At 33.9% G+C, this 26,175-nt stretch overlaps 1 protein-coding gene across 3 annotated transcripts in view; it reads left to right on the forward strand.

The window, feature by feature from the left end:
* Positions 1-26,175, forward strand: part of LOC145296082 (monocarboxylate transporter 6-like) — a 240,520-nt gene that overhangs the window by 132,393 nt on the left and 81,952 nt on the right. For all 3 annotated transcript variants that reach the window (XM_080142219.1, XM_080142221.1, XM_080142220.1), the window contains exon 2: positions 17,621-17,928. In XM_080142219.1, the coding sequence (XP_079998345.1) occupies positions 17,822-17,928 (107 nt within the window). In that variant the 5' untranslated portion in view covers positions 17,621-17,821. The remainder of the gene's footprint in view (positions 1-17,620; positions 17,929-26,175) is intronic.

The raw sequence follows: 26,175 nt of genomic DNA on the forward strand, positions 1-26,175 counted from the left end.
ATATGCATCGAAATACACACACACAGACACACACACATAAACATATATGTTAGCTCCTTTAAGAATTCGGGTCTTATTGTTGAGCACTTTATGTTGATGTAAAAGTGAGAAATTACTGTAAGAAAAAAATGTAGGGAAAAATTCAAGATGGCGCCCGACTCTCTCTTTAACACGGTAAGATATCCTCAACACGGCACAAGAAGCAACAGCCACACGATTCCCCAGCCAACTCAATCGTCACTCACACACGTCTTTCCCCTCACCCGCTTTTATCGTCGTTCTAGGTCGGCTAAATTTGCATATTCCGAGAATTCGTGTGACTTTGCGAGACATCATACTTTACAAAAGACGGCGGTCGCCATCTTGGTCCCTCTTTTCTATTTTTGGTCGGTAACGCTGAGCTGGTCTCGAGGTAAGTCTTTTTCCCCTCATCCGTCTCTCCCACGTACCCACACAACACGCAAACACGCGGGCGCTTATCTCCTGGATGCACGTTACACTCCCCCCTGATCTGATGATCACATAGAGAGCACTGGGGGGGTGGCCTTTTAGTGCGTGTGCTTCTGCGAAGAGGTACATTCACTGTTTCAGATTCGGGCTCTGGATCTGGTTCCGCCTCATCAGATGAAGTATCGCTATCAGTCTCTGGAAGGGGCTCACTGAATCCGTGCATCGGCAGCTCATCGCTAGACGCTTCACTGCTTTCTTCTGTAGTTGTATGACGCACCTCGGTAGCTGGGCGAAGATCTCGCACATGTCGTGGGGTTCCATCGACCAAAACAGACTGCTGGCTAATCACTCCAGATATGTGTCCTCGCTTAAACTTGTCGGTGCACCGATTTCCTGGAGGCCGCACCCACACTGGATCTCCCACTTCATATCTGTTATATGTTCCCTTGTCGGTTGGCTGCGTAGTGTTGATTCCCTTCACTCCGACTTGGTACGTGTAAATAGCATTCGCAGGTGCGGTTGAAGGGGACGTCCCGTCCTTTGGCGTAATGTTGTACCAATATGTTGCTTCCGCAATAGTACATCGCTTCCTGGCAGCAATTCTCTTGATGCTGCGATGGCTTCTTTCAGCAATGCCATTTCCTGATGGCACATGCGCACATCGCAACCGTAGACGGACGCCCCACTCATCTAACAACTGCCGGACTTGCTGGCTACAAAACGCTGCATCATTGTCAGTCAGGAGCTCTTCCGGCGCACCTCGCTCAAAAAAAATGGATGATAGGTGGCGAACAACATTTGCTGAATCCTGTCTGGTCATCTGCCGCCACACCGCAAATCTCGTAGGCCCGCAATCAATGAGAGTTAGAAAGGGCTTGCCACTGTAATGGGTAATATCCATGGCCAGCCGCTGCCACACACTCTCAACTTCCAAGCGACCCTTCTGCCATCGCTCTGGTGCAGGATCAATAGACTGGCAAGCCTCACAATTTCTGACGATCTGTCTGACATCCATCTTGGTCACTGCTGGGTATGCACGCCTCACAAAATAAAGGGTCCTCTTGATACCCGGATGTCCGCTCTGTGCATGAATTTTTTGTATATGACATGGGTCGATTGCAACTGCACAAGATCGAGCAGTAATCTCCATTCCCATCTTCGCGGCTTCATACCATTTGTGAGGTACACGGGTCAGTTGGTCAGCACGATTACAATGTGATGGCACCAGAGTGACGCTCAGTGATAGCCCATACTCAGATACCAGGTTTTTTAGCGTGTCTAGCCTTCTCCGTATTAACATTTCGCTTGCTGCCTTGGTACGGATTCGTGTCCGTCCTGAAAGTGTGTCAGACACCCAGTGGTAGACACAGAGAGAATCTGTGTACAAGGTCAACTTCTTAGACTGCCATTGCAGGGCCAGATTTACCCCCTTTACAACAGCGTCCAGCTCTGCCAGGTTGATATGCTGAGAATCTGTTACGGGCCGCAGCCAACATGCATCCTCGAACACGTTTCCTCCTTGCTCCAACGATACTCCCAACGCCAAAGAACTGGCATCAACCCACACACCTACGTTGTCTCCGTTAACACACCACCGCCCACAGGCAGGGTCCTTCTTGTTCACTCTCTCCAGTGTCTCCTTCCCTTAAACGTTCGGGATTCTTGCATTCCAGACCAAACTGAGCCAACTTTTCTTTGACGTGCGACCTTTGTGAGGTGAAAAGGGTACACACTGTAATTCCCCTGAGATTGGCTGGGGGTGCCTTGAGTGTATATCAGCAACTCAGTGCTGCCGAAATAGCTTGTAAAAGTGAGAAATTACTGTAAGAAAAAAATGTAGGGAAAAATTCAAGATGGCGCCCGACTCTCTCTTTAACACGGTAAGATATCCTCAACACGGCACAAGAAGCAACAGCCACACGATTCCCCAGCCAACTCAATCGTCACTCACACACGTCTTTCCCCTCACCCGCTTTTATCGTCGTTCTAGGTCGGCTAAATTTGCATATTCCGAGAATTCGTGTGACTTTGCGAGACATCATACTTTACAAAAGACGGCGGTCGCCATCTTGGTCCCTCTTTTCTATTTTTGGTCGGTAACGCTGAGCTGGTCTCGAGGTAAGTCTTTTTCCCCTCATCCGTCTCTCCCACGTACCCACACAACACGCAAACACGCGGGCGCTTATCTCCTGGATGCACGTTACAGTTGAAATGAAATAGATCGGTCACTTAAGCACACGTGAGCAGATCGTGATGTTAAAATCATATAATCACTCTCGGTCTTTTGAATGTCATTTACGATTTATATAAATGTTAATTTCAACTATATTCTCGGCGCGCTTTACGTTGGCTGGGCGGTTTGTTCCTTGCTAATAGAGTTAGAGATGGCTTCGTAGCCGGATTAGAATCTCCCGACCGGCGGTAATCGTGATACCCTGCACTGATGACTCCCAAAAGTCTGTAGGTATTAAAAATAATTGTTTATATCTATCTATCTATCTATCTATCTATCTATATATATATATATATATATATATATATATATATATATATATATAAATATATATAATCTACATTTGATTCATAGGCTGGTGCTTTTATCTTGTGAAATGCACTTGTGATGTTAGGTTTTGTAAAAGTGATAATTTAATCGTACGTTTTTGATTATCGATTTTCCATACTTCCGATAAAAAAAACTACGTAAGAACACTCCCAGACACATTAAGCATTTTCGTATGAAATTTAAAAAAAAATCAGCCCAGCCGTTTCCGGATCCATAGAGAACGAACTCATTACACACACAGAGAGTTCCCTTTACATAATAGTAGAGATGTGCATATATATATTAATATAAAGAAATTTCTTTAAATCAAAATAATCTCCGATATCATCGAGTTTCAATTGCACAAAAAGCAAGCTCAATTTTGTCTTTTGGAAGCTTTGTTTATTTTTAAGTAGAAAGAGAGAGAGTGAGTGAGAGAGAGATGGAAGTTATTGACAGTTGTGTAACATTGAAACAATGGAATGAAAGTTGTCTTTCTTCCTTCTTTTACAATTCTATTGAATGTATGTCGCTTTAATTTGTTTAAGAATTTACTTTTTCCAGCTATGAAGATAGTTAAAATTGGAATATACTACCATACTGAAAATAAATTAATTTCACAAATAGAATAGTTTTGCACAACCTTTTTTGTCCTCGTAGGCCTAGTCAAATTAAGATATATATATATATATATATATATATATATATATATATATATATATATATATATATATACTAATCCTTGCGTTTAGAATTGTCATTCCAATTATTATCAGAAATCGTTAATCATTATTTAATCAAGGAAGAATGTCTTAAATTTGAGGGTTAAGCACCAGAGGCCTTAAAGCCAAATTAAAATTCAGCATCGATTTGCTGGGTTCATTTTCGATGATCTCGTGATCTTCAGTTACGAACTCCGGCATTCAGATCATCAATAAGGCGTTTTTCTCTCTAATATTGCCTCCTAGTTCAATCATGAATCTTTCAATACCTTGCTGACTCCTTTTTTTTTTTCAACTTTAATCCTGCTGACGCCAAGGAAAACTAAAACCTCTTTAGTTCTCCTTCCGTTGTGGATTGGTTCTATCAACGAGACAAAAATCGTACATTTACTGCAATTATTACAAAGTAACGATAAAGTTCAAACAGAACAGACGCTCTAAAATGGTGGCGTTGATTTCCAGATCTGAACCTGATTGGGAATTTATGGAGATTAAGACTTCGTAGAAGAAACATGCAAAATCTACACGAATTACATGATTTTTTTTTTCACGAAGAATTGAAACATGCAAGAAACTCATAGGGAACTATTTTCAATTGCCTACACTGTACATAAATTCGGTTATGGAACAAAATATTAACAGATGATTTAATAAATATATTGCGAACTTTCTAAATGTTGTAGCTTTTCCTTGATGGAGAGTATTTTTTTTTTTATTGATGGGATATATTTTTATTGATGCGGTGTATTTTTATTATAGGAGGGAAGTATTTTTATTGATGGGGTGCATTTTTATTGATGTGGTGTATTTTTATTGATGGGGCGTATTTTTATTGATGGAGTGTATTTTTATTGATGGAGTGTATTTTTATTGATGGGGCGTATTTTTATTGATGGAGTATATTTTTAATGATGGAGTGTATTTTTATTAATGGGGCGTATTTTTATTGATGGGGCGTATTTTTATTGATGGAGTATATTTTTATTGATGGAGTGTATTTTTATTGATGGAGTGTATTTTTATTGATGGAGTATATTTTTATTGATGGAGTGTATTTTTATTGATGGGGCGTATTTTTATTGATGGGGCGTATTTTTATTGATGGAGTATATTTTTATTGATGGAGTGTATTTTTATTAGTGAGGCGTAGTTTTATGGATGGGGGTGTATTTTTATTGATGGGGTGTATTTTTATTGACCGCCCGATCGAAAAATATGCTTAAATATGACACTTTAATTCATGCAGATACCGTATTATATGTATGTATGTATGTATGTATGTATGTATGTATGCCAGGTCATGTCATATGCTACTGGTACCATGTAACCCAGTACTACCTGCCTCATGGCCAGGTCACCAGCGATTAAACTGGTTCCCCAACCAGACTTGTTTGGTGAGGAGGGTGGCTAGTCTCCCTGAAGGATTAAAAACAAGACCTTCCAAAGGGCGAATGAACCCTTTTTCGGGGTCAACGGCCAACTAGCACCGTGTGTGTTTGTGTGTATTTATGTGTGTCTTGGGATAGAGAGGGCTCCCGTAAGCCATGGTGAAGGCAACCTTTCTAGGAAAAGCAAATCTCTGAATTAAAAAACATAAAGCGGGACACCAGTACGTGCAATAAGCTGATCTGCAGTTTAACTTGTTGCTGGCTATCTTGCTCTTGCTTGTTGCTGAGAGAGACTTAGCTGTCGTACAAAGCTAAGACTCTGTAACATCATCTGTGTATAGATACTCCTTCAGCCATTTGTCTATTAAAATGGTCCTGTGGCGATGGAAGTCATTTTTGGGCTCATGGAATTTAAGTGTCTGAGGGAGTGGCACTCGTCTGACAAGAGACGTTGCAATCATCATGTATGTGTGTGTGTGTGTGTGTGTGTGTGTGTGTAAATTTTACTTGAAAAATTGTTTTTCGGAAAAATAAGGCTGACCTTTCTGGATAGCTGAAGCTCTACCCGATTAAATGGAGCAATCTATAAGAAAAGACAGGGAGATAATAATTGAAGTTACATTAGAACTTTATTACATTATCATGTCAATAAGGATTATGGTCATTAGAATAAGTGAAAAATAAATTAGGAAGCAAGCCGGAAATGATCTGGCATGTCCGGAGGCAGGTTGGAGTCGCTGTCTGAGCCTGTATGATGCAAAACAAAAAAAAATCGGCAAGGAGGACAATGCATCACTGAAGACCTTCCTTGTGACATCTAAAGGTAGTATTTGTGCTTGTTAAGTCGACAGATCGATTTTTTAATATTTCGTTTTAAGCAAAAACAATATAACGTACAGGATTGTCACATCGAAAATAGTAATATATCCAAAAATTGCGAAAATTCATCGAGTAGAAAATTCTTTATAGTTAAAAGTAATTTTTACGAAAAATTGAGAGAAATTGTATTTCCCTTAGATGTGAACTTCTTGAGGACATTCTTATCTATCCTTCTGTCACTTTAATGGCCATAGCGATAGACTTTTGTTTTAAGTAAAAGCACAATAGAAGTTGTTCTACTCGATAAATTTTCGTAATTTTTGGATATAGTACTATTTTCGACATCACAATAAAGTAAATGCTATTGTTTGTAACTTAAAATCACATATTTAATAAACTTGATCTCCCATACAAAGTTTCAACCAGATCGGAACGCACAGACAGACAGACTAAAAAAAAGTATTATATAGATATTACAGTGATGTGAAGATTACAATATTTTACGGATTCCAATATAATTATCAATTTTTCTCCTAAATTCCCGATTCCGATACAATTATCGATTTCGATTCTAAAATCGCCTAAAAATAGTAGAATTTCATGTTTATAAGAGGTGGATTTCGCACGCTTGAAGGCTTGTAGTATTGTCATTCTGTTGACTATTTTCCTTCTACCTATAGCCTTGGTCTTTTCAAAACTTCCTACCTATAGCCTTGGTCTTTAAAAACTAATGTAAAGTGGTTGTTGTATACAGTTGCTTAAATACAAGTTGCTATTTTGTGTAAAAGTTTATGTTAAAAAAACAAGAAGCATTTTATAAATAAGTTCTTAAAAATACTGCTGGATACGTACATATATATATACTAGTTGTACCCGGCCACGCGTTGCTGTGGTTCAGTTTGTAAAAATGGAACACATTCCTCAAGAAAAATTGCATTTTGTTCGTTTATTTACTTTTATTATTTTTTGCAATTTTTTTAATCAATAAAAGTTGTTATTTTCCCCCCCAAAAAAAAGATTAATTTTTTACCATAAATTGTTAGGTAAAAGTTGTTTTTTCAGGAAAACTTGCACTTTTTTTAAAGAAATTTGTCAGTAAACGTTTCTCTTTGAAAATGGAATTTTTATTATAAAAAGAACAGAACACTGTAAATAGATATGTGAAACTAGAGAAAAATTTGATTCTTTTTTTCAAGAAAATGTACAAATTATTTTTTTTTAACGGATGTTCAGAAAATAAACAGAAAAATACTTCCATCATTAATTATGCAAAAAAATAAATAAAATGTTGATTTAGTGTTTCAACATAATGCTTATAAATTACGATAAAACTTGCTGAGTATGTGCTGTTTTACGGTTGTTGTAAAAATGGAACGGAAACTTAAATTTCGCTTCGTTTTAATCTTTCTTAATTTTTTAATTGTGCCCCTCCAAACGAATATAATCAAAACAGTAACATTCAACAATTGTACTTTATGTATATAAAACACAAAATATTTATTAAAAAAAAAAGTTAATAACGAAAGGGAAATAATTCCATTTTTAAATGAAAAAGTCAGTTTGGTATATCTTTTTGTTATTTTTACATAAGTCCAGCTTACCATTCACATTGGAAATGTCGACATTTATAGGTTGTAGGGTACGTTTACAACGAATAAACACTCCAATCTAGTGGATGTATCAGAATTTTTGACACCTTTATCACGAAACTGCGAATAAAATATAAAAATCTCGTAATTTCTCTTTTAAAAGTGGGTTGTTTATTTTCTTTATGGATTATACTTCCAAAATAAACTAATAAAGTTGTTTTAAAAGTTATAGAAATATTTTTTTTTATTTTTAAAAACTAATGAATTTTACGAACTCAATATTTTTCAATTTTTAAACTTTAAAAATCTATCAAAATTTTTCTATTGACTCTATTTTTACGATATTTTCAGGGTCAATGTGAAATTTTATGCCCTTTCCAATAAACCAAATATAATATTTTAGACAAACGTTTTTTTTTAATTCACGCCCCCCATTTTCAAGTGTCTATTAAAAAGTAAATAATTAATTTACTCACCAAAGTTTTATATATCACAAATTGAAGAGAAAAGATCAATAAGTAATATATTCAAATTTAAAACAATTTTTTTAGAAATTTACCTGTAAAGTTCGAAGTTTAAAACCTTTTTTTTAACCACGTTGTTTGTTTTTTCTTTTGTTTTTTTATGAAACCTTGGTCCTTGCTCCTTTAATTGAAAAAAAATTAGGGCTTGAATTACATTTTTCGAGGAGTTATAAGCTTGGAAAGACAGGAGGTCGTATAATTCACGCCTCTCATTTTGAAATGTCTATTAAAAAGTAAATAATTAATTTACTCACCAAAGTTTTATATATCACAAATTGAAGAGAAAAGGTCAATAAATAATATATTCAAATTTAAAACAAAAAAAGTAGTGTTTTTTAGAAATTTACCTGTAAAGTTCGAAGTTTAAAACCTTTTTTTTTAACACGTTGTTTGTTGTTTTTTTTTTAAATGAAACCTTGGTCCTTGCTCCTTTAATTGAAAAGAAAAATTAGGGCTTGAGTTACATTTTTCGAGGAGCTTGGAAAGACGGGGTGGAATTATTCACTATTTTTCACGAAATTTCTGACACACTCACCAATCTACCCATGTTAAGAACGGCTTTCGGAATAGACACCTCTAACCTTGCCAGCATACCCGAAAAGCTATAAAAGTTGACGTGTCGAATGTGAACGATGAGTTGGACGTAATGTAAAAATGTACCGAATTTAAAAGGGAACGAAATTCAAATTTCCATTTCATTTTTACAACAACCGTAAAGCAGAGCATTCTATGCAAATTTTACCTAACTTACTGTATTAATGCTATTTTTTTTAAGCAAAAAAAAAAAAAAATTAGGTTTGGCTATAAATTCCTAAACTCTTTTCACCCTAAATAATTTAGGTGACTGAAATAGGAATCTAATTGAATCTTTAATTTCCTGAATAGTATGCGAGAATTCATTTTTCTTCGAGTTATATCCAATTCATTAATACGGACTTTAGGGGCTTTTTTCGTAATGTTACTGTAAAAATTATTTTTTATTGTTACAAATTACGATGCTTTATTTATATAAAAAAATTTGATAGGAAAGCGACCACGTGTGGTTAATTTAAATTAAATTTCAATGACATGGTTACATTATCAATAATCATGTGATTAAACCCATTGAAAATTTACATATATTGTAAACACATTCTGTTTACATTAAGCCTGTGGTGTTTTTTATTGATGCAGTGTTGGCAACTGAGATTTTAAAAAAACCGCGAGATCAGGAGAAAGAAATGTCCAGAAAATCGCTAGATTTTTAACTTTTTTCATCTGAAATTTAAAAAAATCGCTAGTTCCCCATCCCCCCAAAACTCCATATTTTAACTTCCTACCATAAAAAATTATAAATATAGTATATTCAATATATAAAATATGTTTCTGGAATTATATTGAAGCGGTTCGCTCCCCAGAAGGCTTACATATTTTATCAACTAGTTTTACCTGTTTTTTCAGAGAGGGTATTTTTTTTTGCAGGAAACAAATCATAAACTCAAACTTTTTATAATAAAAGTTAAATTGAAATATACTGCAAATTAAACATCACAATAATGGTGCAACATATTTTGAAATTAGAAAAATAAAAAAAACAAAAAACTTTGTTTTAGCATGTTAAAAGTATTTAGGTTGGTAGATAATTAAATTCTACTGTATTGGTATAAGTTTTTTCTTTGCTGTTGTTTCTTGCTTTTTACAATTTTTGACTAAATACTTCTAAATTAAGCAGGGTTGCTTAGATCGTATTTTAAACTAAACTTCGGAGGTTGGAATGCCCCCCACCTAAAATGTACTTGGAAAAAATCGATTTTATAGCGAGATTTAAGAATGGTTAGCCGAAAAAAAGGTGAAAAACAAAACAAATAATCAATAAATAATTGTTACCAAAGGCAATAAATGCTACTCTTTTTTTTACTTACATGAATGAGTTTATTTTATGTTTTAAAGTATTTTCAAGCGCTTTTCTTTATTTTTTAATCTAAAATTGCGGGTGTGTGGGTGCGAAATATCTCCAGATTTTCTAGAATTCCCCGCTAGATTGCAAACGAAATCTCCAGATTTAGCAGGAAAACCGCTAAATTGGAAACACTGGTCACGTGACAGGAAGCGGTAATAAATAATTGTCCTTAAATAAAAAAAAATGGCCTATCGGTACAAAGAAAACCACCTATTTATCATAGAAAAATTAAGTATAATGTTATAATTAAAAAGAAATATATAAAAACACACATGGATATAGTAAACATATTATACCAAAACGTAGAAGCCATCCGTCCAGTGGTTTTTTAGACTATTAATTGCGAACGAACCAAGAGTTACATTTTTATATATATAGATATAGCGAATATAATAATATTTGACCTGGGAAAATCATGGGGCTTGAGCCCCAGAGTGGTTTAGGGGTGAAAAACACACCTTTTGGGGCTAATTTTTTGTTAACAATTTTCTCCTAAAATTCAAGGCATCAGTTGGGTTTTTGTCTTGTACTAACGAATCATCATTACTGAAGTCAAAAGCAACTCTAGGATAAACGTTCATGAGACTGTCAGTTGGATGAAGAATAATACCAGGAAAAGATTTTTAAAAAATAATGGATGAGATGAGCATAGTTTGATTACTTAAAAGATTCGTCCACAAAATGATGGGTATCCTTGAGCGTTTAATAATTTATGCTGAATTTCTCCATTCAATGTCTACATATGACAATCTTTTTTCGACGACATGGAGCAACCGCAGGTCTATGTTGACCTCGATACCGGAGATAAGAAAAGTGACATGCCATAGCGTTTTCATTAAATACTAGCGAGACGTGTGGAGATTCCCCAGCGGCATCTTTCATATATTAGATTTTGCTGAAAATTACCCCAAAAGCAAGATCACCTGGAAATACATCTGGGAACGCATATTTGACTCTGAGAAAATTCTTGTTGCGTCGCCAAAGGGGTCAAAATGAGTCAAAATAGCCAATAATAGCACTTTTCGGGACAAACAATCTTTTCCAACTATTATATTTTGCTGAAAATTACGTAAAAGCAAGACCACATGGACATACATCTGGAAACATAATATTTGACATTGGGAAAACAATGGGGCTTGAACCCAAGGGTGTTTTAGGGGTGAAAAACACATCTTTTGGGGTTAATTTTTTATCCTAAAATTCAAGGTATCAGTTTTATGCTTGTTATACTAACGTATCATCATAACTGAGGTCAAAAGCAACTCGAGAATAAACGTTAATGAGACTGTCAGTTGGATGAAGATTAATCCTATGAGAGGATTACAAAAATAATGGATGAGACGGGCATATAATTAAAAGGATTCATCTGCGAAATGATGGGTATCCCTGCACGTTTAATATCTACATAGACAATTTATGTTGATGACAAATAATCTATGACCAATATATATTTATATGCTTATTAAAAAATCATATATTAATATGCATATTAAAAATATATATATATTTATATGCAAATTAAAATATATATATATATATTTATATGCATATTAAAAATATATATATATATTTATATGCATATTTAATATATATATATATATATATATATATATATATATATATATTTATATGAATATTTAAAAATATATATACAGGGTGACCCAAAAAAACGGCCCCAAATTAGGCCCCGTTTCTTAGTGCTTTGTCCGAATGAAATGAAACTTTGGTTTATTATATTCAAAATATCACATCAAAACATTAGGGTCTTTGGCCTTTTTTCTCTATTTATATGCATATTAAAAAAATATGCATATTTATATGCATATAAAAAATAATAATTTATATGCATATTAAAAAAAAATATATTTATATGCATATTTAAAAAATATATATTTATATGCATATTAAAATATATATATATATATGCATATCAAAATATATATATATTTATATGCATATTAAAAATATATAATTATATGCATATTAAAAATATATATATATATTTTATGCGTATTAAAAATATATATTTATATGCATATTGAAAAAATATATATTTATACAAATATTAATATATATATATATATGCATATTAATATATATATATTTATATGCATATTAAAAAATATATATATATTTATATGCATATTAAAAATATGTATTCATATGCATATTAAAAATATAAATATATGCTTTCTTCATCAATATATATAATGCACTGTTAATAATAATAATAATAATAATAATAATAATAATAATAATAATAATAATAATTATATTCATTTTGAAATAATAAATTTCTTCAAAGATCAATACTATTTTTTTTAAAAAGTCTGTTCTTTCATAAAATAGTTGCCAGCTAAATATTCTAGCTACCCTACATCACGTTAGAGACACATGGTGACGTGCAACGGAGACGAGAAGTCACGCGTGGAGGGAAAAGGAGAAATAAATGTCTTTTGTTAAAACCTGAAACAACAAGTTGAAATTCTTTCCCCTTCCTTTCTTATGTCCCCTGCGACGGAGCCTACAAGGAGTTGCGTTCTCATGTTAACACGTGTACATTTACTGGTCCACAACAAATTGTCGATTCTAATATCGATTCTGATACCCCATGAAGTTCCCTTTTTTCGATTTCCGATTCTGATTCGAATTAATCGTGCCAACCCTAATAACTAATGTTTTTAGACACAGCGAACTTTTAATTAAAATAAATCACAGGAAAATACTTTCATTATACAAATATGTGGTTTATTCCAAAAATAAATTTTTGGCATGTATACCTTAAATACAATTCCTGACATATGATCCCGCGGCTCGCATGCATTGCATAATGTAGGGGTCTAATTTTCACAAACTCTATGTATTAAATTAGGTTGTATTTCGGCAATAACGCGTCGGATATATTCTAAGTGGTCTATTGTGTCTGGTTTATCAGAGTAGACATCTCGGTGAATTGATTATTCGCAATTTGCCAAGTCTCTTCATAATGAATTGCCAAACCAAGCAGAACTAAAAAAATAACCGCTATCGCCAAATCTGCACTTAAAGAAAATAGAGTTGGCAATTTTAAGATCGCCGCCTCTAAAAAAAAAACATACACACCTTATACATAGATCTTTTACTAAAAATGACTAAACTCACTATACCCCCCTTCCAAACATAATAATAAAAAAAAACGAAGCAAGCCAACCATGACCCAATTGCATTCTGTGCAGATAACCCACTAACATATATCACGTACACGTAAATAATGTGCAAATAAGACAAGACTATGATCTGAAAAGTGTGCTTGAATATTTCCACTGAAATATATGACATTGCAATTTATCATTTATCAGTTATCTACACAGAAAACCGGCAGAACAGGTATTTTACTATCTAACGCGTAAAATTAAACCAGTCTATTTCTCGAAATTAGAGAGAAAGGAACTTGAATCTGAAAATCGATGTTTCATTCTGACTATCCAGTTTATCATATTATTACTTAAATCATATTCTTTACTATCAAATAAGATATTCTGCTACGGTTTCTTGAAATAAATACTTATACCATATTTTTACAATAAAATAAAATATTTCGCTTCGGTTTCTTTAAATAAGTACGTATACCATATACCTTACGATAAAATAAAGTATTTTGCTTCGGTTTCTTTAAATAAATGCTTATACCATATTCTTTACGATAAAATAAAGTATTTCGCGTCGGTTTCTTTAAATTAAGGGCCATACCATAAACCTTACGATAAAATAAAATATTTCGCTTCGGTTTCTTTGAATAAATACTGAAACAATATTCTTGACAATAAAATAAAAATGTTTCGCTTTGGTTTCTAGAAATAAATACTTAAACCATATACTTTACAATAAAATAAAGTATTTCGCTTCGGTTTCTGTAAAAAAAAATATACTTATTCCAGTTTATTCATTGAACGGCGATAAAACAGACAGTTGAACATTCATGGCAGAAACTTAGTGGACGATTCCGACATAGACTGAAGTCTGTCTAACACACATGACTGCATTGCAAAATGTATTATGAAATTTATTGACGACTAGCAGGAGTATCCGGCGTTTTCCGGGGCAATAAAAACAAAATAGAATATGCTAAACATTGTGTGAAATATCTTTATATTAAAATTTCTATCTTCCTCCCTCTCTCAATGCTTCCCCAATTCCCGTTTCCTCACATTCCTTTCCTCCACCAGTCCTTCACTTCCGCCCAGCCCATGCCTCTTTTTGTGTTAATGCATTGAAAATAATAATAATAATAATGATAATAATAATAATAATGATTCACCTTTCTATAATATAAATCTCACCTGTTTGTTTAAATGTATGAATGTATGTATGTATTATGCATGTATGTATGTATGCATGTATGCATGCATCTATGTATGTATGTATGTATGTATGTATGTATGTATGTATGTATGTGCGTGTATGTATGTATGTATTATGCATGCATGTATGTATGCATGTATGCATGCATGTATGTATGTATGTATGTATGTGTGTGTATGTATGTATGTATTATGCATGCATGTATGTATGCATGTATGCATGCCTGCATGTATGTATGTATGTATGTATGTATGTGTGTGTATGTATGTATGTATGTATGTATGTATGTATGTGTGCCTGTCTGCCTAAAACTTTGGACAAACGCACCAGAACATGACGAAACCGGTATCGTTTTTAACCTCGAACTTTCGGACGACGAATATCGAAAAATTGGCCCAAAACATTAATTCCTTCATCCTTAACGGGGTAGTTTTCTACAGGGAGGGGTCGCTTTTTTCGCAGATACTTTCGAAAGTCATCCACTCTTTTTGATTGACTAGCTTTAATTTTGACGTTCGTCACTTCTGGTTTGGCGATGGACGCAACAGCAGAAACGTCACTTTTTTCACGTTCTTTTCCTCTTTCACGGTATGTGTTCGAGTCTGCCTGCCTACTACCATTTTTTTTTTGCTCACACACCTCCACATGCCCGGGCAACGCCGAGCGCTCAGGTTAGTTTTATATAACAGACAACATCGGAAATGCCTGAGACCCCAACTCCATCCCTTGACGAAACGTGGATCCAATAAAAGGATAATCTTTAAAATTTTATATATTATTCATCCAGGGAAAAGCCAAACAAGAAAATGCTAACGTTGTGATTGCGTATACCTACTAGACTGTCTTCGAATGTCCTCGCCTGTCTAACGCCCTTCTGTCCAATGGCATGAGGATACTTTCCGTCTACATGTAAACCTGACTAAATATTGAAAATAACATAATTTTCAAACTCAAAATAAAATCCCCTCAGTATGGTTACCCTACATTGGCTTATACAAGGTTTGGTGCGTCTTCTATAAGTTGCCTATAGTAACAAAACTAAGTCGGGTACTCCACCAGAATAGATAAATTCTTGTCCTGGAATGAAGTAAGACCAAGCGAAAGATATACTATAACGTAGTTAATTGGTTAATAAATAAAAGGAAAATATATATTACTAACTTATTTACTAACTCAACGTTTGGCAGGCAAAAGAGAACTATAATCAATATTCGAATATCTGTGCATCTTATATAGAAAACATTTATGTAGGTATTGCCACACATTCATGAGCATGTTTCAGTCAACTAGTTATAATAACTAGATAATCATCAAATGATGTTGCTTTTACAAAAGTTCAATCCTTAATAAAGATTAAAGAATTAACTTTTGTAAAGTAACATCGCCTGATGATGTGTCTAGTAAGTTATAACTAGTTTACTGAAACATGCTCATGAATGTGTAGCAATACCTAAATGTTTATATAAAAATAAATAAAAAGAAAGTCTTGCTCTACCTTGGTATTGAACATTCTTGTATAAATGTTGTTAAATCCATTGGATGTTTTCCTTCTGAATAATATTAATCTACAATAACTATATATAATCCCCTCAGTATTGTTACCTTACACTGGCTTATACGATGATTGATGCAACTTCTCTAAGTAATGTTGCCTATGGTAACAACACAAAGCTTGATACTCCACCAGACTAGATCAATTACTGGAATCCAGTAAGACCAAGACACCAAAAGAAATATATATTATAACATAATTAACGTCAGCCAGTTAGAGGAAAATTAATATTACTAACTTCTTTACTAACTCAATGTTTTAGAGATAAAAGAGAACCATAATGGAATATTCGAATATCTATGCATCGTATATAGTGACTATCGGGGGGGGGCAATGATCAGTCGTAAAATACACTTAAATATGATATTTTAATTTGTCTATATATATAGGGTGACCCCCCAAAAACGGACCCCAATGTAATTAGGCTCCGTTTCTTAGTGTTTTGTCCGAATGAAACTTTGGTCATAACTAGTTTATTATATTCAAAACATCACATCAAAAGACGAGTCTTTGGCCTTTTTTCCCCCGTTCTACAGCATATGTTCTAGATGACCTCCATTTAGCTTTTTTTTTGGGGGGGGGTCACCCTGTATTATCATAGAATCGTGATTTCAAAAGTGAAAAAGAAAAAAAAAGATGTATTTCGATGCCATCAACTAGAATTGAAACCGAAAGCAACACTTTAGTCTTCAAAGCTGGTGACATTACCACTGCACAAACATGTGAAACGATTAAAAATTAAAAATAAACGAAGATGAATGTACAAAAATAGATAACGATTTTTTTTTTTCAATTTCGACCCATTTTTGACCTCTTAAAAAGTATTTTGCCCGGCTAAAGACCCAAAAATAATGACCCATAAAAACATCCAATCGTTTGAGGCCACTAACGTCGCTCTGTGACTTTTAGTTCCGGAAGAGATAAAGTTTTAAAATATGGAGACAGACAGACAGACGGACAGACGGACATAGTGAGTTGTATAAATTAGATTAAGTATTAGCCCCAGAAAGAGGTCAACTTTGATTTCTGAAGTGAAATGAAACAAAAACAAACAACTCTCCTGTATCTCACTCTTTTGATGAAATGGTCATTATTGACCAGCCATGGTACTCTTCACGAATTGTCGCCATTGACTCCTGTTCTGCGCCATTCTGAGCAACTCAGTCATGATTCACGTTGTCTGGCATTCTTGTCTTTGGCCCTCCACGTCTTCTTTGCCGGGGGTTGTACCAAAGAGCAGATCTTTTTTTAGGCCGTCTGTTCTAACCACATGTCCCCAGAATCGCAATTTCCTGTCATTGATGTTGTCCAGCTGTCTTTGGCATGGTCCAATCTTCTCCAGAACCCATTCGATTGTACGTGTGTCCACCCAGCTTACACGATTCAAAAGCAGTCATTTTCCTCCTGTCGACTTTCTTCAAGACCCAACATTCTGCTCTGTATGTTTCTATTGAGAATACCAAAGCTTGCAGGAGTCGTTTCTTTGTGCATTGTGAAATAGATCTGTCTTTCCAGGTATTGTTTAGCACAATCATTGCTGTCCTTGCCATTGCAATATTAGGGCTTACTTTTTTGGTGTCATCTACTTTGTGAAAACTACACCCACGTAGTTGAAATCTTGTACATTATCAACATTTTGATCGTGCGCAATTACGGTTGCATCATTTGGTGCCTGTGTTATTTTCATTACTTTTACTTCGTTGCTCCTGTGTATGATAAATTATTATTATTTTTTTTTTTTGCTTTCTTATCAGGTTATCCTTCTTATCTTGGCCGGAGCAGTTATCTTTGTTCCCAGCTATACTGCCAGCTGCAATTCTCCACTCCACGCTTGCGTCAGCGATTCGTAAACGGAGGATAGAAATTTGAAAGAAAGTGCGACACAGATTGTCAGTAAATACGAAAGAAGAAGAAAACGTTTCTTGAGAAAGTTGACAATTAAATCAGTCGTCAAAATGGAGAAGAGCGAAGCATCTCAAAGAATGATTGATATCGAACAGCAGGATCGAATGCTGGGTCGGTCCTACAAGTCACGATTGTACTCCTTCAGTGCACGACCTAGGTGAGTATCTTAAACTTCTATTCGTACGTGTACAGTTTGTGTCCCATGCTGAACCCGACTTTTTTGTCAGCATCTTCCGGCAGTTTACGTAAACCAGTGAAAGATGCCGACACGATTAACCAAACAGATTGCAGCAGACGAGAATTTGCAATTGTTAATCGAGTAAATCACAACATTAATGAAGTTAACACAATTGTTTTATCGAAAAAAAAAAAATAATAACAATAATAATAATAATAATAATAATAATAATAATAATAATAATAATAATAATATAAGGGATTAAAACGATAATAAATTATAGCGTTTTAAAACAGACGATTGCGTCTCCCGGAGGATTAGCAAATCTTTTGTTAGGCCGTCTGTTCTGGCCACATGTTTTTATTCTTCACGACTGTCAATCTATAGATCTCATTCATCTTGATCCTCTAGTTGCTTTAAAACTACATACATTTTGACTCATTAGTAAAAAAAAACAAAAACTGGTAATATAAATAAAACGGAACGATTTTAACTCTAACCCCTAAATTAAAAAAATGTAAAAAATGTTCTTTTTCTTTTTTTTTTTTTTTTCATAAAAATAAAATCCTAACAATAAAATGTTTCAAAATGCCCTTCTTCAACCCTAATCATAATCCTAACCCTAACCCTAGTCGATCTTGTTCAAATGCTATACCAGTAAACAAAAACAATTTATCGAAAAACAAATAAAATAAATAATAATAATAATAATAATAATAATAATAATAATAATAATAATAATATAAGGGACGTTCCAAACGTAATGCCTCCTACTTTTTATTCTTCCCGAATGGATCAGAGGGAATTGCAAATTGCATTGTTATGATAGTTGAAATTACACATTCATTATCTGAAAGCTGTATATCTCTGTTGCAGATATTGACAGTGTGAGATTTTAAGAAATCAACCCCTGTCATGGACGTGTTTCAGAAGTAGAAAGGTGTCATTAAATTCCTGGTAAAAGTGTACTGAGAATGGTGGTGACTATGTAGAAAATAAATTCTGAAGCACAATAGATCGCTCGTTTTAATGGTACGACTCTCGTCTTCATAGTTCTTCCACTTTTTTAGTTAAAAAAGAAGACTTTACTTTTGGAACAACCCTCGTATGACAGAGCACGCTCCGGACTCCCATGCACAGCCATTGTTCAACGATGTCAAATGTGTATTGAGAATGCTGGTGACTATGCAGAAAAATAAATTCTGTTGCACAATATGTCGGTCGTTTTAATCTTACCACTCCCGTCTTCGTGGCTCTTTAACTTTTTGAGCAAAAGAAATATGGTGCTTTACTTTTGGAATAACCTTCGTATGGCAGAGTGCACTCCAGACTGCCACACACAGCCAGCATTAATTTCTGGCAAAAGTGACTAAGAAAGCTTTGATTGTGAAACGATCTTCGTAACTAAACAAACTTAATTTTCTTGTGAAAAACAAACTGCCTTATATATTAAAACTAGCGAGGAGTACCCGGCGTTGCCCGGGTGTTTTTATGTGTGTGTGAAAACCCCCCGAAACGTGAAAAAAACCAGGTGCTCGTGAAAAAAAAAAAAAAAAAAACGAAACCTTGACGACGCGCAGTTGGAAAATAGTAAAGTATGAAAAAAAAAAAAAACAGGTGCGCGTTTTTGATTGACGTGACAGCGATAGCTATTCAGCAGTTAGCATTTTGTGCGGGACAGTTTTTAATGAGGTCAATAAATCGGTTTGTTTGTTTTTAAAAACCCGCTCCCTGTTTATTAGGGGGAGCGTCTCGTCTCGAAATGAAAGCTACCGTCTGATATGACGAAGTCGACATTGACCAAACGTTACTTAGCTCTCTAGAGACCACTAGCTTTCGGCCAGTGATTAGAGTCGAGTTTCACTTTTTTTTATACTGAAAACCGAATGTAACGCGTGCCGATGCGGGAAATGTCGAATAATTAACGTTTGAAAGTTAATAAAATGAAATAGACAGGCGAGCTCCGTGGTTAACTGTGAGATATTCTGTTGCCAAGGCCGCTGGAAAAATGGTCGGATCCTTCTATCGATCCAGTAGATATCTCACTGCTGATGCAATTCTCTATCTATATAAGAGCCAGATACGTCCAAGGATGGAATACTGTTGCCACATATGGGCAGGAGCTGCTAGAAAAGACTTGTCCTGCCTTGATAGGGTTCAAAATAGACTTCGTGGCCTGGTGGGATATGTCCTTTTCTCTTCGCTGCAACCTCTATCTCACAGAAGAGATATTGCGAGTTTGTCTCTGCTTTATCGTTATTTTCATGGAAAGTGTTCGACTGAGCTTCAATCTATGGTCCCCCCTCGCCAAACTTTCACAAGAAACACTAGACTAGCTGAAAACATTATCAATAATTTTCCCCACTCTTTATCTGTGCCTAAACCTAAACATAGATTCCATGATCAAAGCTTCTTTCTTAGAACTGCACGCCTGTGGAATTGTCTTCCGTTTTCCTGCTTTCCAGCTGTCTATAATATGGTTGTCTTCAAGTCCAACGTGAACAAGTTTCTGATGAGCCGTTCCACTTAAGTTAAAAAATTTACCGAACTTCCATTACTATTGATTACTATATTGTCCTTTTGACTACTCTACACTCTTTAACCCTTATCCTTGAGTAGCCGATCGGCCTTGATAAGTGGTGACACCTATGTAAAAAAAAAATTATAGATGATATAAAAAGTTTTAAGAAGTTGTGAAGCGAGCGAGCACTTCTCTGAAAGAAGCCTTTTGTGGACATCGAGGAAAAGCGCACATACATACATACATTTTCGCTTTTATATATATAGAAAACATAACATTATATTTTCTACATCTGAAATACTTTTTTTTCATAAAATTTTACATACGGTGACTGTTTTTTATTCTTTTTGTTTGTTTGTTTGTTTGTTTGTTTGATTTAAATGTTGTTTTATCGTTGTTGTTTTTTCTGTTCGGTAGCGTCGCCTCGTTTTGACTTTGAAGCTAGGACATTTTCATTCGGCAGTTTCAGCCTGTATGCAAACAGTCATAAAATGTCAACGAAAATCACAAACTGTACCAACAAATTTCTCTCTATTAGTAATATTACTGTTACTACCTACCTGTATGATGATTGCAACGTCTTGTCAGACGAGTGCCACTCCTTCAGACATTTAAAATCCATGAGCCCAAATGCCTGAGGGAGCATCTATACAAATATGATGTTACAGAGTCTTAGCTTTGTACGACAGCTAAGTCTCTCTCTCTCGGTTCAAAATGTTGAGATCCAGCAACAAGCAAGAGCAAGATAACCAGCAACAAATTAAACTGCAGACCAGCTTAATGCGGGTAATGGTCTTCCGCGTTATGGTTTTTTAAATCAGAGATTTGCTTCTCCTAGAAAGGTTGCCTTCACCACGGCTTACGGGAGCCCTCTCCACCCCAATACACATATACACACACACAAATATACACACGGTGCTAGTTGGCCGTTGACCCAGAAAAAGAGTTCATTCGCCCTTTGGAAGGTCTTGTTTTTAATCCTTCAGGGAGACTAGCCGCCCTCCTCACCAAACAAGTCTGGTGGGGGAACCAGTTTACTACCTACCTACCTTCCTACCTATGTCACCGGCTCTCTAAAATGGTACGTTCTAAGATGGGGTACTACTGCCGCATCTGGCGAGAGGTGCCGCTCGGAACACTCTTTCTTACCTTGACAACGTTCAAAATTGACTTCGCAATGTAATGGGGGTGATCTCTTTTTCTCGCAAAAGAGACATCGCTAGTCTTTCTATGTTTTTTTTTTTCAATGGCGGGTGCTCGACTGAGCTTCACATATCCTCAACCCTCACGTATCACACATGTATGATAGGCTCTTCCCTTAGTCGACTGTTGTAACACTTTGCTGGTTTGTAATGGCAGAAGACTTTAATCGGAAATTGGAAAAAAAAAAAAAACAAAAAAAAACAACGGAACATTTTGGAGTATCAATATCGGTATTAAAATCGGTATCGAAATCGGAATCGGAAAATTTTTTTTGCCTAGTTTTCGATGTGACGTCGCGACTAGTGTGGGATGATTGCTTCTGTTCTCTACAACAACAAAAAAAAGAGGTTGATAGTCTCTCTCTGCTCTATCGTTATTGTCATGGAATTTTCTCGACTGAGCTTCAATCTCTAGTTCAGCGTTGTAAAATATTTACAAAAAGAAATCGTCCGTTTACCACCTCTGTAAACAGCTTCTTTCATCCTATATTTACCTTACATTAAACGAATTCTCCATGAGCAGCGTTTCTTTCCAAGAACTTCTCATCTGTGGAACACGTTTCCACACGATTACTTCCTTGGGAGTTGCAACATCGTTATTTTCAAATTAAATGTTAATAAATGCTTGCCATAATCTGTATTCATATATCATAAAATTTTATTCATTCCAGTCAATTTCTTTCAATCTTCTCATAATATTCATCATTTTTTAACTGTCAATCTATAATCTCATTCATCTTGATCCTCTAGTGGCTTTGAACCTACATAAATTCTGACTCATTAGTAAAAAATAAAATATAAATATTGGCGAATGTATATTTTTTTACCGTTTTGTCGATAGATTAAAACAAGCATATTTTGTTTACAAGGGAGTCACCACATATCAAGGTCCGATGGCCACTCGAGGATAAGGGTTACTGAGTGTAAGATGGTAGCGTAGTAATCGTTAATGGTGGAAATTGGGTAAAATTTGATTATTTAAGGAGACATTTCAAAAAGAAATTGTTTACATTAGACTTGGAGACTACGATATTGTAGTCAGCTCAAAAAGAATTTGTATACATTGGACTTGAAGACTACAATATTGTAGTTAGCTCAAAAAGAATTTGTATGCATTGGACTTGAAGATGACCATATTGTAGTCAGAAACTGGGTTTGGATTATTTTCTGTTTACAACCATATTTTCAGATTATAAAAATCTTTTGCAAAAAAATCGATACTTATGTAGAATAAGGATTGTGCTATCGTCGGAAGTGTCCGGTCAGTTTACGTAAAATGACGTTGAGCCAATGAAATCGCAGCAATGAACATAATTTAAGGAAAACATTTGTTTGATATTATTGGTTTATGATAATAAAAAAAAAAACTAAATATTTATCTGGATTTGAACAAAATAGAAAATTATAAAAAAAATATATATATATTCATATAAAAAATATTTAAAACTTTTTTTTTTATAAAGTCGTTTGTTATTCAAAACTAAATAATAGAAAAATCCTCTGGTTATAAAAACATTGTGATGTAAGAATTTAAAATTTAATGGTCAAGAAGATAAGACAAGTGCAATATATATATATATATATATATATATATATATATATATATATATATATATATTTAGTAATGTGATTTCACTATTACATTAAAATACACTCTGCTCTTTAGACTATTGTTCTAATCTCCTTTAAATTATATATATATATATATATATATATATATATATATATATATATATATATATATATATATATATATATATATATATATATATGATGCACATATATTAAAATTAAATTCGAGTGTTTTTTTCTTCTTGATTTGAATTTGAATTTTCTTACATTTCTTAAAAATTATTGTGTAAGAATAATAAAAAAAAATAGTTTCATTGTTCAATTTATTTTTCATTGAATTGTCGGAAAAGGCAACAACCAACTAAGGAGAAAAATCAAATGCTCTTTTTTTCATCTCGTTTGACGAAAGCGTAGCGAAGAAAGATGGCGACCAACACACCTTATGTGTCAGTCGCCATCTTTGGTTATTCGTCAAATGTGAATATTTGAGGTAAAAAAAAGAACATTTAAAACTGCTTTAAAACACACACAAAAATAATCCATGTAGGTATAAAAGTAACTTTTATTTTTTATGGCAACGTTTATTTATTGTATATTTGATTTTTTTTTTGTTTTGTTTATTGGCTTATCTGCTAAGTACGCGAATCATCTTCGTAATAACAGAATTAATATATTTTTCACTGAAAAAAAATTACCGGTGTTTGCGCAAAAAAAAAAAAAAAAAAAAAAAAAACACGAAATTTTCGTTCAACACCTTCCGGCGTTTTACGTAAACTGCCTAAAAACTTCCGACGACAGTGTGGTATAAGTACTAAAATATCACCTGTTCAGTTATCAGTTAATAGAAATAGGGGTTCAGTTTTTTTTTTTTTTTTTTTTTTAAGTTTAACGTCAAATACTTCCCCATTTGTTTATTTACTAGCGGTGTAAGACAAAATAAATACGTCAGTTAAACAGCGTATAAATAGATCTTCAGTTATTTATGACTAAAACACAATGGCTGTGTTATGAATTTACGTTATTTTATTTGGAAGCCGGAAAAGATTTTTCAGTGTCTATTTCTTATAATTTATTTTCAGTCCAAAAACGTCCCACGTGGCGTATCATCAATGTTTGCCGATCTCTGTCAAGATGACCGCACTCAGCACGTCATCTCCTGCTGTTATCGCGTGGAGACGCGATAACTGTTATGCCAGTGTTAAAGCAGGGAAGTCAACTTTGTCTTTACAAAAAAAAAAGACTAATTTCCCTTTGACCATGTGATCATCCTAACAGACTGTATCTGCAATTTGATGGCTCTGCCTTTTCTTCTTCTCTGCGCTCTCTCTCTCTCTCTCTCTCTCTCTCTCACACACAGTCTTTTCTATAGATACTATTATGACGTGTTCAGAATTGTCTGATCTATTTCCTGCTTCTTTTGTTCCAGATCGTTTGACACATAGATCTAGTGGTCTTAATCAATTCGCTGTTTTCATATCTAATTACAATAGCTTCCTATTCCAGTACGTTCTTTCAAAAAAACTGAGGGCTTGTAGTATTGTCATTCTGTTGACTATTTTCCTTCTACCTATAGCCTTGGTCTTTTCAAAACTTCCTACCTATAGCCTTGGTCTTTAAAAACTAATGTAAAGTGGTTGTTGTATACAGTTGCTTAAATACAAGTTGCTATTTTGTGTAAAAGTTTATGTTAAAAAACAAGAAGCATTTTATAAATAAGTTCTTAAAAATACTGCTGGATACGTAAATATATATATACTAGTTGTACCCGGCCACGCGTTGCTGTGGTTCAGTTTGTAAAAATGGAACACATTCCTCAAGAAAAATTGCATTTTGTTCGTTTATTTACTTTTATTATGTTTGCAATTTTTTTAATCAATAAAAGTTGTTATTTCCCCCCCCCCCAAAAAAAAAGATTAATTTTTTACCATACATTGTTAGGTAAAAGTTGTTTTTTCAGGAAAACTTGCACTTTTTTTAAAGAAATTTGTCAGTAAACGTTTCTCTTTGAAAATGGAATTTTTATTATAAAAAGAACAGAACACTGTAAATAGTTATGTGAAAGTAGAGAAAAATTAGATTTTTTTTTCAAGAAAATGTACAAATTATTTTTTTTTTAACAGATGTTCAGAAAAAAAACAGAAAAATACTTCCATCATTAATTATGCAAAAAAATAAATAAAATGTGGATTTAGTGTTTCAACATAATGCTTATAAATTACGATAAAACTTGCTGAGTATGTGCTGTTTTACGGTTGTTGTAAAAATGGAACGGAAACTTAAATTTCGCTTCGTTTTAATCGTTCTTAATTTTTTAATTGTGCCCCCTCAAACGAATATAATCAAAACAGTAACATTCAACAATTGTACTTTATGTATATAAAACACAAAATATTTATTAAAAAAAAAAGTTAATAACGAAAGGGAAATAATTCCATTTTTAAACGAAAAAGTCAGTTTGGTATATCTTTTTGTTATTTTTACATAAGTCCAGCTTACCATTCACATTGGAAATGTCGACATTTATAGGTTGTAGGGTACGTTTACAACGAATAAACACTCCAATCTAGTGGATGTATCAGAATTTTTGACACCTTTATCACGAAACTGCGAATAAAATATAAAAATCTCGTAATTTCTCTTTTAAAAGTGGGTTGTTTATTTTCTTTATGGATTATACTTCCAAAATAAACTAATGAAGTTGTTTTAAAAGTTATAGAAATATTTATTTTTTATTTTTAAAAAACTAATGAATTTTACGAACTCAATATTTTTCAATTTTTAAACTTTAAAAATCTATCAAAATTTTTCTATTGACTCTATTTTTACGATATTTTCAGGGTCAATGTGAAATTTTATGCCCTTTCCAATAAACCGAATATAATATTTTATACAAACGTCTTTTTTTAATTCACGCCCCCCATTTTCAAGTGT

This window comes from Euprymna scolopes, chromosome 16 (assembly GCF_053919585.1).
Source record: "Euprymna scolopes isolate OS-2025 chromosome 16, ASM5391958v1, whole genome shotgun sequence".
NCBI classification, from domain to species: domain Eukaryota; kingdom Metazoa; phylum Mollusca; class Cephalopoda; order Sepiida; family Sepiolidae; genus Euprymna; species Euprymna scolopes.